Source organism: Pseudorca crassidens, chromosome 6 (genome assembly GCF_039906515.1).
Source record: "Pseudorca crassidens isolate mPseCra1 chromosome 6, mPseCra1.hap1, whole genome shotgun sequence".
In the NCBI taxonomy this organism is placed as follows: Eukaryota; Metazoa; Chordata; class Mammalia; order Artiodactyla; family Delphinidae; genus Pseudorca; species Pseudorca crassidens.
Genome location: NC_090301.1, coordinates 71,389,148 through 71,405,268, shown reverse-complemented (window position 1 = coordinate 71,405,268; position 16,121 = coordinate 71,389,148). Strand labels below are relative to the sequence as shown.

Sequence of the window (16,121 nt, the reverse complement as noted above, 5' to 3'; positions counted from 1 at the left end):
AAACTAACAGTCTGAAGATCCCAGCAAGGGAACTTTATATTCCAAATTGGATTTTTCTTCCTGTAAAAAACTCCATTAAGGAGCTGACCATGAAATCACTAAGAAAATCCTGATAAACTAACTTTTTTTTTTTTTTAACATCTTTATTGGAGCATAATTGCTTTACAATGGTGTGTTAGTTTCTGCTTTATAACAAAGTGAATCAGTTATACATATACATATGTTTCCATATCTCTTCCCTCTTGTGTCTCCCTCCCTCCCACCCTCCCTATCCCACCCCTCTAGGTGGTCACAAACCACCGAGCTGATCTCCCTGTGCTATGCGGCTGCTTCCCAGTAGCTATCTATTTTACATTTGGTAGTGTATATATGTCCACGCCACTCTCTTACTTTGTCACAGCTTACCCTTCCCCCTCCCCATATCCTCAAGTCCATTCTCTAGTAGGTCTGTGTCTTCTGATAAACTTTCAAAACATGGGAAAGGGCAATTAACTTTAGAAATTATAGAACAAAATAGTGGCGATATTGATGAATACATCTTCAAAACAGATAAAGAAAAACTGTTAGAAGACAAATACACAATTATAATAATATTTAACACTCTGCTCTCCTTCTTGACGTTGCAAGTAAGCAAAAAAGTAATGACTGTTAATTCAACTCATTAGATGTTTATAAACTTTTTATAATGACAAATGGTGTACCACACAATAGAGAACTCACCTTAAAGCTTTGATCCTATACGTGTCACTATAAAACATCCATAAATAAAAGTATCTATCTAGATTTCATTCTCTGACCACAAATCAATAACATTAGACATGGAAATTTATTCAAAGTATATTGTCCCTATACTTTTCTGTATGGTTGAAACATATCACACTCAGAAAAATAAGAAAAGTAAGCTAATCCCAGGAGCTAAAAAAGTTTAAAAAAAACTGCATACTCCCATGCTATTCAATAAACATTAAAACAAAAATGAAAAAATTATAGGAAAGACTAATATGAGAAATATTACAAGAGATATGAGTAAAACTTTATGTGAAGGCAAACATGTATTATTAAATGCATTCTGATTTTTAAAGGAAAGATGAACTAAGAATTCAATATGAGATTAGAAAATCAGCAAAAATATAACTCCAAGACAAAAAGGATAGAAAAATGTAGTAGTATTTGTATATCTCAAGCAATAGGAGTAGGCGGTGGAGAAAGGGGAGGAAAAAACCAGTAACATACACTAGTTTTTGTAAAAATCTAAATAAGAAAAAGTAAAAACGATTAAAATAAGACATGGAGATTTTAAAAGATAATAGCAGACACGACTTTATTCTAATACATTTGAATATCTACATGAAATAGACAACTTCCTTGAAATATACAAATTAGCATAACTGTTACAAGGAAAAGTAGAAACACTAAAATGTACCAGTAACTTTAGAGGAAATTGAAAATTAATAATAATGCTCATTTTTAAAACTATATGTCAGGTACTGTGCTTAAAAGCTTTAAATGAAATATTTTATGCAATCCTCACATTGTGCTGTAGGAACAACAGTATCAGAACTTACAGATGAAAAAATGAGACTTAAGCAAAGTTAAGTGAATTTCCTAAGGCATACGAAATGGCTGAATGGAATTCAAACTCAACCTGACTCTAGAGTTTAGCCCTCACCTACTACACCAAATCCCTTCAGTATTAAACAATGATCTCTGAACAGGGTTCTAATATCACATGGTTTTGTATACAGTTCCTTCAAACTTTCAGGGAAAGATAATTCCCCAGACTGAGTCATAATTTCAAAACACAAAGGCAGAAAACTACCCAGTTCATCTTATGAAGCTGACATGATCAGAAAAAAAAAAAGCTTAAAAAAATTAACTCTATGAACAGAGATGAAAACATTCCCAAATAAAATTCTAACAAATCTAATTCAGTAGTAAAATAATAACCCACTCTCAGCAACTAGATTTTATGATAAGGAGATAAAAATGGTTTAATATAACATCTATTAATGTATTATACTACATATCCATAGGCCTAATGGGAAAAACTGTATGACAATTTCAATAGATGGTGAAAACAAGTTTTAGAAAATCCACTACTTATTCCTGAATAAAAATTCTAAATAAATGATATATCGTAAACAAAAAGTCCACATCAAATATAATAATGAAAGACTGCAGATATTCCCATTAAAGTCTAGATCAAGTCTAGGATGTTATTTATTACTCCTGGTATTTACCATGGTTCTGGAAGTCCTACCACATGTAGTGAAGCATGAATGGTTATTTGCCAATTATGATTATCTAATTAGAAAACCCAAGAAAATCTACTGAAAAACTCTGAGAAGTAATAAGAGCTTTTAGTAGATGGATGCCTATGAAATAAATATACAAAAATACCCAAATAATAGATTTCCTACATATCAGTAAGACAGTTTTAAAAAGCTGCCATTCTCAATGGCAAAAAGAAAGAGAACTTCTCTAAAAACTTCACTGAGGAATTTAAAAGGAAGACTTGAATCAATGGAGAGATATGTTACACCATATTCTTGAGGGAAAATTAATACAAAGATGTCAATTCTTCCTAAAATGTTGTCAAATTCTTATCAGAAGTTTTCTATTGAATTGTTTAGATTGGAAATTAACTAAATAATTCTAGTTTGTCTTGAAGAATAGACAAAAACAGCTAAAAATATTTTTAAAAGACATACAACAAAGGATAACTAATCCTATTATATTTTTTGAAATATGGCAACATTATAGTATTTAGATCAGTGTGGGAGCTATACAAGAATATGTCTCATACACACACAGATACATACACATGCACACTTCACATATGATAAAAAAGGCATTCTATATTGATTTTAACAGATGGAAGTATATACAACAAATGATGCTAGACAATTGGCCAGGATTAGGGAAAAGGATTAAGTAACCATTGACAACATATGCCATATACCATGGATGTATCATATTGTCAGAACAAAAAAGCAAGCTATAAAACAAAATGAAGAAAATAAAGGCATTCATTTAACTAACATTTACATGAGGGACTTTCTAACCTAAAAGCAATGGAGGGGAAAAAAAGAAATAGAGTTGAACACATACCAAAAAAATCAAGACTTATTTCTGTAATATTTTTGGTATTAGACCTAAAGAAAAAAAAAACCTGTGAAAATATCTGCAATAAATGCAAGAAACACAGGGTTAGCACACTTAGTATTTACACAGTCATAAAATCAATAAGAAATACATGAAGGCTTTGATAAATTGTCAAAGAATAAGAAATTCACATTGGATGAAATTCAAATTATTACTGAATTTATATGTTTTCATTAGAAATCAGAGCAATACAAATGAAAATATGATATCATTTAAACTATCAAATTAGCAAGAATTTTAAAAAGACAATTCTCCTTAGAGCATTGTAGTAGAAGCAATGCAGTAGAGAAGCTAAGAATGCTGACTCTGCAGACTTGGATTTAAATGCCGACCCTGCACGCATACCCTGCATGATTTCTGGGAAGTTACATGACTCTCTCTGTTTGTCTCCACATTTCTAAGATAGGAGAGGAGTACAGACTGTTTCACATCTATTGTGCAGATTAAATGAAATAATGCATGTGATGCATTAGCAGAGTGTCTGACACATATTAGCTGCTCAATAAATGTTGGAAATTATTAACACACTGGTATGAATAGAAAAGTAATCACAATATATTGCTGACAAAAATATAAACTCATAAACCGTTCTGGAAACCAATTTGGTAACCAGAGTTTTACAACTACTTATATTTTTTGATCTGGCTATATCACTTCCTAAATCTATCTTAGGGAGGTAACCTGAAATATACGGCAAAGATTATGCATGAAGATGTTAATTGCAGCACTATTAAGAATTATGCAAAACTGGAAACAGCCAAAATACCCAGCATTGTTTAGGTAAATGATGGTATATCTATCAAGAAATATTGTGCAGCCATCAAAATGCTTATCAAGCACATCTTTTAATGGCATAAGAAACTACTTATGATATAATACTAAGTGAGAAAAGTAGATACAACAGTATATATACTATGATCTTATCTATGTCAAGAAGACAATGTATAGAAAAGCCCTAGAAGAAAAATGCTGAAATATTCATTGTGATTTCCTAGATCAGGATTCAAATATGGTTTGAGACTTATTTAGTAGCTCATGAAACCAGTTCAGTGGATCTTGATTCTTATTTGTGACAATGAAATAGAATAGGATAGAACACAGAAAATAGGTTGACTAGACTAGATCAGACTAGAGTAGAATAGAAAAGAAAGAAATATAAGCTCTAAGGGTAAGTATTATTTCCTGAAACTTTTGTTTCAATTCAATATTATATTTATATCTATGTGCTGAATGGTAATTTAAATTTATTTCTTACTATGGGTCATGAGTTAAAAGTTTAAAAGCTACCAGCCTAAGTATAAGCAGGATAAGGGTTGATATTTTTCTTTATTTTGTTTACTCTTCTATAACTTCCAAATGTTCTACAATAACCAAGCATTATTTTGATATTTACTTTGTACATAATTACACATGTTGCAGAGTTCCCTTTACCACCAACATCAACGTTGAGCAAAGTGCCATTGCATCAGGAATATCAGTTGATATTGTCTAGGATGTACTTTTGGAATTCAACTTTAAAGTTAATCTCTTTATCTTTGCCTTTTGTGCAAAAGGTGGTTTGTATCCAGTAAATAAGGAAGACAGAAGTAGTGGGCAGCAATATCATGGTACAGGGTAACTACTGTTGATATAATGCCTTCTTCCATTCTATAGCTTCTTTACATTTAGATCTTAGGGAAAAATGATCACTAACCACAGACTTTGTACGTTTTAACCTCAGGAGACTGAGGCTGACAGCTCCAAATTCCAAGATGATAAGTAAAGCATTTATATTAGCTTCTATTTGTAACTCACTATTGATGGTTTTACATGGTTATGAAATAAGTGCTATGGAATCTGATACTACTATGAAAAACTAGGGCATCTACGTGAAGGCTGTGGAAGCTCTGTTGTTATTCTTCTTGTGACAGCATTATTGATATAATTCATAGATGGTTTAATTCATTGATTTAAAGCATATATTCTATAGTTTTTAGTATATTCACAGAGTTGTGCAACCATCACCCCTAATCAATTTTAGAACATTTTCACCACCCCAGAAAGAAATCCCATATGCTTTAGGCCATCACCACCAATCCTTTTAGCCTCTTAGCCTCTGGCAACCAGTAATCTACTTTCTATCTTTATAGATTTGCCTATTTGGACGTTTCATATAAGTCGACTCATGAAATAGGCCCTTGTTCTTAATCCAATAATTTGTGGAAGACTCAGGTATTTCATAGAGCTACATAGTTTACTGATTAAAAAAAAAAAACCTTACATTTGTTGGTATTCTCAGCCTCCGACCAACCAATAATGGGTGAAAGTTACTGTATGTCAGCTCTCTGTTATCCATCCATTTGTTTATCTTCTCATAGGCAGTCCAGCGCAAACCAATCCATAAAGTAGCTTCCATATCCGGAAGCAAGGATGTAATAAAATCTGTCAGAAAGATTTTTTTTTTTAAAAAAAATTTGACTTATTCAAATTAAAGATATACTAAAAATGTCAGTGAATACCTCTTGCTTATCTAACTACCAGGATAATCTTTCACCTACTCTGTAAAAAGTAATTTAATAAGATTCTTTGTATGTGTTAATTCCCCACAGCCTCCCAACACAAACATGGCCTCCAGATCAGAATAAAACATGTTTACGAAAAAATTCTGCTACCTTGTTCTCTCTGGCTCAGCACTGAAGGAAGGGTTCCACCATAGGTGTGACAAGTATCGCTGGCTTCAGAAAATGTAAGAGACTTAGGTTTGATCCTTAAAAAGCACTGCAAACAAAGAACACATATGAAGTATAAGATTCCACACATGGGAAAGCTCACATAGGAAGAAAATGCCTCATCTTTTAGAAGGCTGCTAATTTTCTGTTTGTGAGATATAGACACTCACAAAGTAGTACCAAAAGAATGCAGATCTACACTCTTTTTTTTTTTGAAAGATTTATTTATTATTTATTTTATTTCTTATTTTTGGCTGCGTCAGGTCTTAGTTGCGGCACGCGGGCTCTTCGTTGTGGCACTCAGGCTTCTCTCCAGTTGTGGCACGTGGGCTCCAGGGCGCGTGGGCTCTGTAGTTTGTGGCACGTGGGCTCTAGTTGAGGCACAAGAGCTCAGTAGTTGTGGCGTGCAGGCTCAGTTGCCCCCATGGCATGTGGGATCTTAGGTCCCTGACAAGGGAGTGAAACCATGTCACGGGCATCATAAGGTGGCTTCTTTACCACTGGACCACCAGGGAAGTCCCAAGAATGCAACGCTACACTTAATTTAAGCAACTGAAGAGTAGTCCTTGAGCTACTTTAAAAAAAAATCTCCCTTTTATTGAGTGCTTCCTTCCTAAAACACTTTGCACAGTATTATCTCATTTAATTCTCACAACAAATGGGAAAACTGAGGCACAAGGACATTAAGTAACTTTACCCATAAGTGAAATAGCCATAGCATGGTATGGTCAGCATTTAGACTCTGCTCCATTTGGTTTCAAATATGTATTCTTCATCATTACCTTATATTAAAAAAACCACATTTTTAAAGAAATCATGCCCCTGTCTCTTGACAGGATATTTTAATGGGGTGAAGGGGATTAAGAGATACAAACTAATAGTTATAAAATAAATAAGTCACAGGGATGTAATGCATAGCAAAGGGAATATAGTCAGTAATTTTATAATAACTTTGTACGGTGTGTAATCTATAGAAATATCAGATCACTATGTTGTACACCTGAAACTAATATATTTTCATTCAACTATACTTCAATAAAAACAAACAAAAAAACCATAAATTTACATCAACTATGTAAATTAATCTAGTACTCTGGGGGGGGGGGAAAGATTGTCCAAATTTTAAAAAGTCAAAATATACCCCTAATATTTTAACTTTACTACAGATGCTTTCAGCTGTCAGACACACCTCTTCCTTTTTCTTCTTGATATTATGATCACGTTAGTGTGGAGTAGCATGTCCCAAATTGTGTTCCTTGAAACATGCTATAAAATGGGTTTTTTTTTTTCAGCCTCCTTACAGACTGGAATGGCCAGAGAAATATAAAGTCATTGGGTGGCTTCTAGAAAAGACTCTAGAGAGAACACCCTGAACTTGAGCTTGGAAGCCATAAGTTGAGGATGGCAGAGCAGAAAGACAAAGGAAGCCTGGTTTTGAAGACCACAGAGCTTTCATACCAACCCCAGCCTGCTTATCTTCAAACTTCTTTTATCTGAGAGAATAAATGTTTTAGCATACTATAGTAATCTTTTTAGCAGCCAAATGCATTTCCTAAGAGATACATACACCAATATGAATTGTGCATCTCAAGGAAGCAAATATAGAATGTGGCATTTCCCAAAGCTACTTAATCATAAACCCTGCTCTGGAAGCAACATCAATGATTAACATTTTGTTAGCATATGTGTATATTCCCAAAAAGTAGTTTGGGAAATGCTGGTCTAATTTGATTGGTAAATGCTGCTTGGATGTTTTCCTTAAGGGGGAAAATTTATCAGCCAGAAATTAAGCCAGTTTCCTACATGCCAAAGAGATAGTCCTGACTAGTCAATATATTACTATTCACTGAAAGATCAGCTTTGGCAGTTTAAGTGTCAGTAGCAACAGAACAGGAACACGGTACTCTGAAAGACCTGTACGCGTGATTAACTTGAGAGTTAACTTCGTTTCTGAAAATGTAGAGAATCAGGTGAGATACTGAAATATGCAGAGTCTATCTTAGTGAAGTTACTTGGTGGGATGCCATTCTGCCACAGGCCATATGACCATCATGAAAGCAATCATCATTTGCACAACGTAGCAATTCTCTTTTTACCTTATTCTGAAAAGTAATCCAATCCCCAGAGCACTGTATTTTAGCGGCAGGATCTGGACTATATTTCTCTAATGAAGATACATTGTATTTTTCACAGACGAAGGGCAACTTCGTACTACAGTCTGCTGGTTTATGTATGTCTGAGAAATGAAAAGCAGGATTACTGTGGTGAGAATTTTCCATTCAGCACATTTTAAAACCATCCAGTAGTGAAGAAAGTCTCTTTAAATCAATCTTCCCCAAATGGTTAAAATATATTCCTTTTCTTCCCTAGTTATTTTTGTCTTCTATTATTATCATTCATATTAGTAAGTTGCAGCATACAAATATTGCCTATAAAAATGAACATACTTGGTACACACACAGTTACTATGGTTCCTGATGGCAGGAAATAGAGTTGAAGAAGGCTAATGAGGGGGAAAGGGACCTAAACTATACTTTAGAATTGCTGCCTGTTCATCTTTGTGAATTTGTCTATATCCTTATTGGTTATGAAAGTGGTCAGTTTATTTCTAAGTAACTGCTTTAGGATAAAGGAAGTCGAAATATTCACAGTGAAAAGCACCTTTATTTGCATTTGGAACTTGATCTACTGTCATCAGCAATAAATCAGAATATGACGAAGCTGCCAAACATATAATCAAAAGGAAAGCGAGATCAAGCTAGTAATTGAAACTGAAGTTCACATATTACATAATTAACGTTAAAGGATTGGGAATTAACCTTACCGCTAAACCAAGTCTTGGCAGAGAGGTAAAAGCATTCCTCTCCAAATGTTATAGGAAAGTGATGAAACGGATGTCGTGAGCTGAAAGAAAATAAGAGATGTGTCAGCTCATAACGTAGTTACATGTTCCCTTCTGTTTTTTCCTGAAGTAATTTTAATTCTAAATTTAAGGTTAGGCCATTATTTTATACTACTTTTTTTTGATGCTCATTTGCTAAAGGATTTGGTTTCTCTAGTCTAGGTAGTTTATGGATTAATGTTCAAAACTAATTACAAACAGTACTCCATTTAGTAAAAAGGGATTTGGGACTGCTTCTTTTAAACGATAACTTTACAAAGGCACCATCCAGGATGTCACATACCTCAAAAAACGACGTTCTATTAGCTGGTCAGTAGTTCTCACCCACCACTTCTCCTCATCGCCAGATATCTGAAAAAAAACCCCACAAAAACAAAACAAAACAAAAAACAACTAAACACCCATCCTTATATATGCTGACTTTTCTAGAAGAGTTTTGATTTAATACCCTGGCCCATCATAACCACAAACCACTATAATTTCCAGATATCATTACTTTGGTCTCTAAATTACATAAACCAGGTCCTTTCACAGAAGAAAGTAGTTTAGAAACTCTTTTTATATTCACAGGCCCTAGTTTGCATACAAAAAATATGGTCACCGTAATTATGGGCATATATAAATTGGACATATAGTATCCTATTGCTACTAGTTATAAATTTTAAAATATACAAATTATTTTTCCTCCAAAAAACTATTTTGCAAAATTAGTTATTATTAGAAACAGAATCTCAAGTTAACTACCAAGTTAACTTTTAGTAAAAAACGTGACAAGGAATTAGACTAATTTATATTATCTGTTGAAGCTCATCTTACCAACTGACATTAATAATTAATCTTGAATGTTTTAAAACATTAAGCAATTCTTTTTAACTTTTCTAACCCGAAGTGATGAACTTATATGTTGTTAGGCAAATTTTACTTGAGAGGAACATTTAACTTTTGTAGATTTTTGAAATTTTTTTAACAGAATAAATGTAAAAATAAGAAAATATTAAAAAAATACGTTCTTTTAAATTACATTTGCTATTTTGTTTTTGATGGCTCTTAGTCCTGCAAAAGATGTTACACTAGCCAGAGAGCTGTGATTGCTAGCACAATACAGGACGGCTTCTTCATAGTTTAAACGGGGATCAGCAACAAACCAATATTCACTCCCTTCTATTACAACTGGAGGTCCATGAATTCCAGCACGCTCTAAAGAAGAAAAATAGCACAATTATGACTGCATAAACCAAACTGTACCCTCTCAGCATGGATTATTTTTCAAAACTATTTATAAATAATAATCCATTTAGATTACTGGCTCTCTTTGGCCAGGGCAGTGCTGCCTGGAAGGATCCAACCAAGGATTCCTGAGCCAGTGAGTGACTCTGTTACCCTCCTGTACTCACAGAGAAGGACAAATCCAGCCTCAGAGTCTCACCCCACACCAGCTAATCACCTTCCCTGCACGGAGATACTTCATCTCATTTGAAGACACGACAGAGAAGAAGCCGGCACTTAGGCCTGGGCTTAAATAATTAACTAAATACGTCACTGAAAAGGTAAAAGCAGCTTTGGATACATTTTAGTTTTCTTAACTCACCTGGATTGTACCAGTCTGGCATTTTTGGAGTACGACCTGTAGAAGAAAGCAAATGGCTTAAGTTTAGTATCCAATTACAGACCATGGCGTACTAATAAGTGCCTTTAGTCTAACTCAAGAGGACTTGCAGTACGGCTGAGATTTGTCCATTTCTGGCCAAACCATCTCCTTTCATGTTAGGATCACTTCATAACACTGAATTTTGTGGGGCCCACACTAAAGTTGTTTTTGTGGCAACCAAAAAGGCAGATTTGTTAAATATTAATAGAGCATTACTAGCAGTTCTCTACCTTACATCACAGAAGTCACAAAGGAAGACTAGATGGATAAAGTATAGATAATAATTAGAAAGTACAAATAAGTAAATGAACACATTGTATACATTACATAGAAGCACTAAGGAACATGCACCAAAATAATCATCACTGTAGGATGAGGTTATTCAGGAACCATGTCTCCATCTAATGCAATTTGAATACACCTAGGTTGGTAGAGTTTATTGCCTCCCAAGATATCCTTGGAAAAAAATGTTCTGTGATCCAGTACTGAAACTTTTGAGAAAATGAGAGACAAAACTGGGAAGAAAATAATAAAATTCACCCAGCAGGAAATATGGTACCGTACAAAGAATTATGGTCTTTGAAGTTGGGTGAGTCAGTGTCTAAACGCCCTCAGACTCTGCTGCTGTGCTACTTGGGATCCGTTGTTTAACTCCCTGAGCCCCAACTTTCTAGTCTATAAAAATGAAATTCTCCTACCTAACTCACAAAGACAATGTAAAGATCATATAAGATCACCCCTATGCAAGCACCCCGCACAGGGCCAGGCACAGAACAGTTCCTCTCAGGATGCTAGCTGCTTTCCTCTCCCTTTTTATGCTGGTCATAGGTCACGTGGTTTCAAGCCAAAGACATAATCTGAGGAATTTTAGAAATTACAGGGTAAAATAGCTGTTCTTAATTTTGCTATTGTATCAGGGCCAATGCACGAGAGGACCCTACTTCGAGGACTGCCTATATATCCAGCATCTGTGGTTTTTCTCTCTAACTCAGTCCTCTGTATGTTGGATAATTTCCATTAACAATGCTGCAAATCAGTTAAAAAAAATAGACATAGTTTCTTGTTTGTAATCTTGTCAAAGAATTCTGTTCATTTGTATGTTGGGGGAAAGCTATGGCTAACCTTTAAATTTCTTTAAATTAGTGAGAAAAGCAAAATAAAAGGTGCCTTTTTACACAGGATTGCAAACATGCATGTGTGTACAAGGTATCAAGAAACACAATATAAAAAAGTTGTGTTTATAGGTCATTTTCCTAAAAACACTTTTATGAACCTTATTTTTGCTACTGTTTTTGCAACTAAAAAGGAATGTTTAAAAAGTATATATATCCATAGTGATTACGATAATTAAAAAAAAAGTAGGTTGTCAAAATATCCCTTTTAGAGAGGAGGGGACTAATTAGAACCAGCTGTATGCGGTAATAAAAAAGGCAAGAGCTAGAGAAAAGGCTTGGTGATCTGGGCTATTGAAGAGGTAAACTGCTTTAAGAAAACCAGAAAACACAGATTAATACAGAAGTGTCCAGTTGAGCAGGCTTTGGCTGTTCTAATAGCCAAGAAAATATCCAACCAGTGAATGTGACACATTGTAACTCAGAAATTTAGGGACTGTCAAAGGGGAGTTAATATAACATTTAAACCCTGGATCAAACCATCACTGATTGCTTCAAATGACTGCAAATAGGCTGAGGCAGGAAGTTCTTTAGTTTTTAATTTTGTTTCTGTATTGGAGAGAGCAGGGGTGCAATTATTTAAAAGATTTATTTATTTGGTTACCTGATTTATGTTTGCTAAGCTAGTTAATTCCCTTCTCTTTTGTTTAAAATAACAAATACATTAAAAAGAAAAAAGAAAACTATATGTTCTTCATAATATTTCCTGTGGTTACTGGTTTGTCATTTCTAAGGTTTTCCTGGTGTATACTCTAGGGTTTGCCTCAGTACTCAAACATGAGGCAGGGGAACAGCTACCAGTGAAAGCATACTTTGGAGGGAGCAGTGACACTCTCTGTGGCATGCCAAATACCAAAGAATAATAGGAGTGTCACAACTAATGCTTCAAGCCAGAGATATTGTCCAAGTTAATTATATATTAGTTACTTTGCCACTTGTTTGAAAGGTATCCAAGCTGGTTTTCCTTTTTTCTTCTTTCAGGTTTAATCAATAATCAGGACTAACTAACTCAGGTATAATTTCTCCTTTAGAAAACCCCCATCAGGGACTTCCCTGGTGGCGCAGTGGTTCACAATCCGCCTGCCAACGCAGGGGACACGGGTTCAAGCCCTGGTCTGGGAAGATCCCACATGCTGCGGAGCAACTAAGCCCATGCGCCACAACTACTGAGCCTGTGCCCTAGAGTCCATGAACCACAACTACTGAGCCCGTGACAACTACTGAAGCCTGTGCACCTAGAGCCCATGCTCCACAACAAGAGAAGCCACCGCAATGAGAAGCCCACACATTGCAGTGAAGAACAGCCCCTGCTCGCTGCAACTAGAGAAAGCCCGCATGCAGCACCGAAGACCCAACGCAGCCAAAAATAAATAAATAAACAAATTTAAATAAATAAATAAAAATAAATTCCACACACACAAAAAAGAAAAACCCCATCAACACACACACACACACAATTCCCCTTTTATTAATGACCCCCCAGTTTGCCCTGTGAAAGAGACTTTCCAGTTACTGCACTGCATGTTGCATCTGAAGCTCTTTTAAAGGCAAGATGGTAGCTTTGTTTAGGAAAGAAGAACAATCTCCTAATGGGCAGTTCCATGAGATAATCTTTGGGTTTCTGAGAACTTACATGAGGAATTCCCTTTAGTTTCAATGATCTGTTTACATTCAGTTCAGAAATTCATTCTGGAACTTCCTGTGCATTTACCATTATATTAATTCATTTAACGTATCTAATATCTGCTTAAAAATAATTTGGAAGTTAAAATCTTAACATTTTCTGTCATACATCCTTGACATTTTCCTACTAAAAAGTGAAGTAAAAGGATATCTATTTATTACCCTTTCTCTCTGTTTTGTCACCAAAGGCTCTACTATCAAGCTAACTGGTTTCCTGAATTTGAATGAGATAAGCTACTAGTAATTTTGAGCTCACTGAAAACTGTTTCTAAATTGTAAAGTTTAGATTGGGGACCTGCTTCATTCTTCCCAAGCCTGTCTTCATTTCGTCCTTCATTTTGCAACACAATAAAAATTAAAATGATTCCCTCTACTTCGTCTCTCCTTTCACTTGAAATAATCCTTCATTCCAAGACCTAATCTCCCTAAATTAGCCTTAAATTTTATCTCCTATACAATCTCTTTCATGACAGAAGAGGAAGGTAGTCTCTAATTTCAATAAGGCAGCATTTTACTAGGGGTAGGAGTCAGGCAGGATGGAGCTTGATATATTAACTGTAGTGTCAAAGGCTTTTAAAATTATAATTATAGACTAAAATGCCCTCCTAGGTACTCTGGCTCAGCATTCACAAGTTCACACGAGAAGACTGTGAAAAGGAATAACTACATTTACCTTTTGGAATCTGGCACATCCATTCAAGTTTTGTATCACAAGCAAAAGGCCTTAAATAAATAAATTCTCTGTCATCATAGAAATACCACCTTCTTCGCCATGGCCTATTAATGACCTAAAGGAGGAAGAGGATTGTAGAATATTTTCAAGTTGATGCAGCCCTTATACAACACTAATCTGTAAGCCCTATGGTCTTTAACTCTGCTTTAGCTCTAGCACCTAGGATATATGTTTATGAATGAACACATGAAAGAATGCAGTGTTTAAGCAGTAACAGTCTAAGCAAGAGCCTTCAAAGGGACTGATAAAATATAGCATAGGGTCATGTTTATGTCCAAAATGCAAATTACTGGGGTTTTTTTTTTCTGTTTTTTGTTGATATGAAATTGTAGAATCTTGCAACTTTAAATTTTGGGAAGATCAAGCTAGAAAAGAATATTTGGTTCAGTGGTTTCCAAACACCAGCCTGTGATCATAGCAGATCTGTGAAAAGTGACATAAAACTCTGGCATCAGGGGCCCAAGTTCCACCTTTGACGTTGCTTTGTGTTTCTGGGATATTGCCCTCCTCTGTGTGGTCTAAGATGGCTCTCTACAAATTCCAGGCAGCAAGCAACAGGGAAAGGAAAGGGGAGGACAGGACGTGGTAGGAGCATCCATCAGTTTTTGGACTGCTATCTCTTAAGGGCAACATTCTGGAGGGTTAGAACGTGGCAGGTGAGGTAAGATTCTCCTTCCAGACACTGCCCTAGCTGGCCTTGTTACTGATCAATGTCTCTTCTATTTAGTTTTTTTGGTAGGTTCTTCCAATCTTTTCACACATAGGGACACAACTTACATAGAATGTAGTTTATTGCATCAGTGTTCTGGAAACTTCACAAACTTCTATTAAGTTTTCATTCTTTCATGTGTTAAACTGGGAATTCTATAAAAACAGCATGATACTACAGAGTGTTTTACTAAAACAGTTACTTTGAAATAATGCTTTCCAATGGCCTTCTCAGTACTTGGTCTCAACCTTCGTGCAACATTTCTGGTCAATCATCTTCCTGAATCTCTTTCTTGGGCTTACATAGCAAAGATATTTTCTAGATGTCTCCTCCCTCCTCATCCTCTTACATTTTATAAAATGTTGGTAATCGCCTCAAATCCACTTCTTGGCCCTTTGCGATTTTTTTTTTTTTTCTTTTTTTGGCCGCGCTGCGTGGCTTGTGCGATCTCAGTTCCCTGACCAGGGACTGAACCTGGGCCCTGGCAGTAAAAGCCCAGAATCCTAACCACTAGGCCATTAGAGAACTCTTTTTTTAATGAACATTTTCCTTCAACTCCAGTTTCTTTATTCTAACTTACTACAGCATATTTCTTACTGCAAGCCTGGATTCAAGACATCAGTTAAAACTAAAATGTACTACTATTTTCTCCATAAACAAATACCCCTTCTGACTGTTTCTGTAAATGCCATACATAGCATAGTAGACCCATACACCTGGGTTTAAATTTCAGTTCTGTGATCATGTAAGTTACTCAGAGCTCACATTTCTTCCCCGTAAGATGGATACAGTAACAGTACCTACCTGACAAGGTTGCTTAAGTATTAAGTGAGATAATATATGTGACATGACTGTGCCTGGCTCATGAGTCAACAAGTGTTAGCTGCTGTATCATAACCATCATCACCGTCATTGTTACTCTCCTGGAACACTCTTGTTCTTGCATAAAACATACACTTTGTCTGTCATAGCCCTTGTAATTGCCCTTTTACTTGTCTTTACCTCCTACGAGACTGTAAGTTCTGTGAAGACAATGACTGTTTTATATCTTGTTATTGTTGACCCCCCAGAGCATCACAGACTGCTTGGACATACTACTTATGGAACGAATAAACAAATGAAGTCTGCAAAGGAAGAGGCCTAACTGGTCTTCCATGTCTTCTGGTCCTATCTTTTGCATCTTGAAATCTGCCTCAAGATGAATCTTCTCACACCCTCCGTAGTTCTTGACAAAAACCGTTAATCATGCTCTGTTGCCTACCAAAAAAATGCACAAACTCCTTAACCTGGCATCAGTCTAACTTCCCACCTTTGTTTTCAACCACAGCACCAACTAAAACTTCTTGATCTGCATTGTTCCCCTCACTGCCCTAGCCTCTCCCTTCCACTCCCACTTTCTTT

The 16,121-nt window shown here is 35.5% G+C and overlaps 1 protein-coding gene and 1 long non-coding RNA gene across 4 annotated transcripts in view; one reads left to right on the top strand and one right to left on the bottom strand.

Moving 5' to 3' along the window:
* Positions 1-16,121, bottom strand: part of LOC137226615 (CD302 antigen) — a 131,501-nt gene that overhangs the window by 70,007 nt on the left and 45,373 nt on the right. For all 3 annotated transcript variants that reach the window (XM_067741806.1, XM_067741807.1, XM_067741810.1), the window contains exons 16-23: positions 13,952-14,066; positions 10,364-10,399; positions 9,797-9,972; positions 9,059-9,126; positions 8,698-8,777; positions 7,970-8,109; positions 5,817-5,922; positions 5,426-5,586 (exon numbers count right to left, since the gene is read on the bottom strand). In XM_067741806.1, coding sequence (XP_067597907.1) covers positions 5,426-5,586; positions 5,817-5,922; positions 7,970-8,109; positions 8,698-8,777; positions 9,059-9,126; positions 9,797-9,972; positions 10,364-10,399; positions 13,952-14,066 — 882 coding nt within the window. The remainder of the gene's footprint in view (positions 1-5,425; positions 5,587-5,816; positions 5,923-7,969; positions 8,110-8,697; positions 8,778-9,058; positions 9,127-9,796; positions 9,973-10,363; positions 10,400-13,951; positions 14,067-16,121) is intronic.
* Positions 4,107-13,651, top strand: LOC137226618 (uncharacterized). The gene is made up of 3 exons (XR_010944432.1): positions 4,107-5,376; positions 5,754-5,890; positions 13,467-13,651. It is a non-coding gene; the product is annotated as an uncharacterized lncRNA (long non-coding RNA).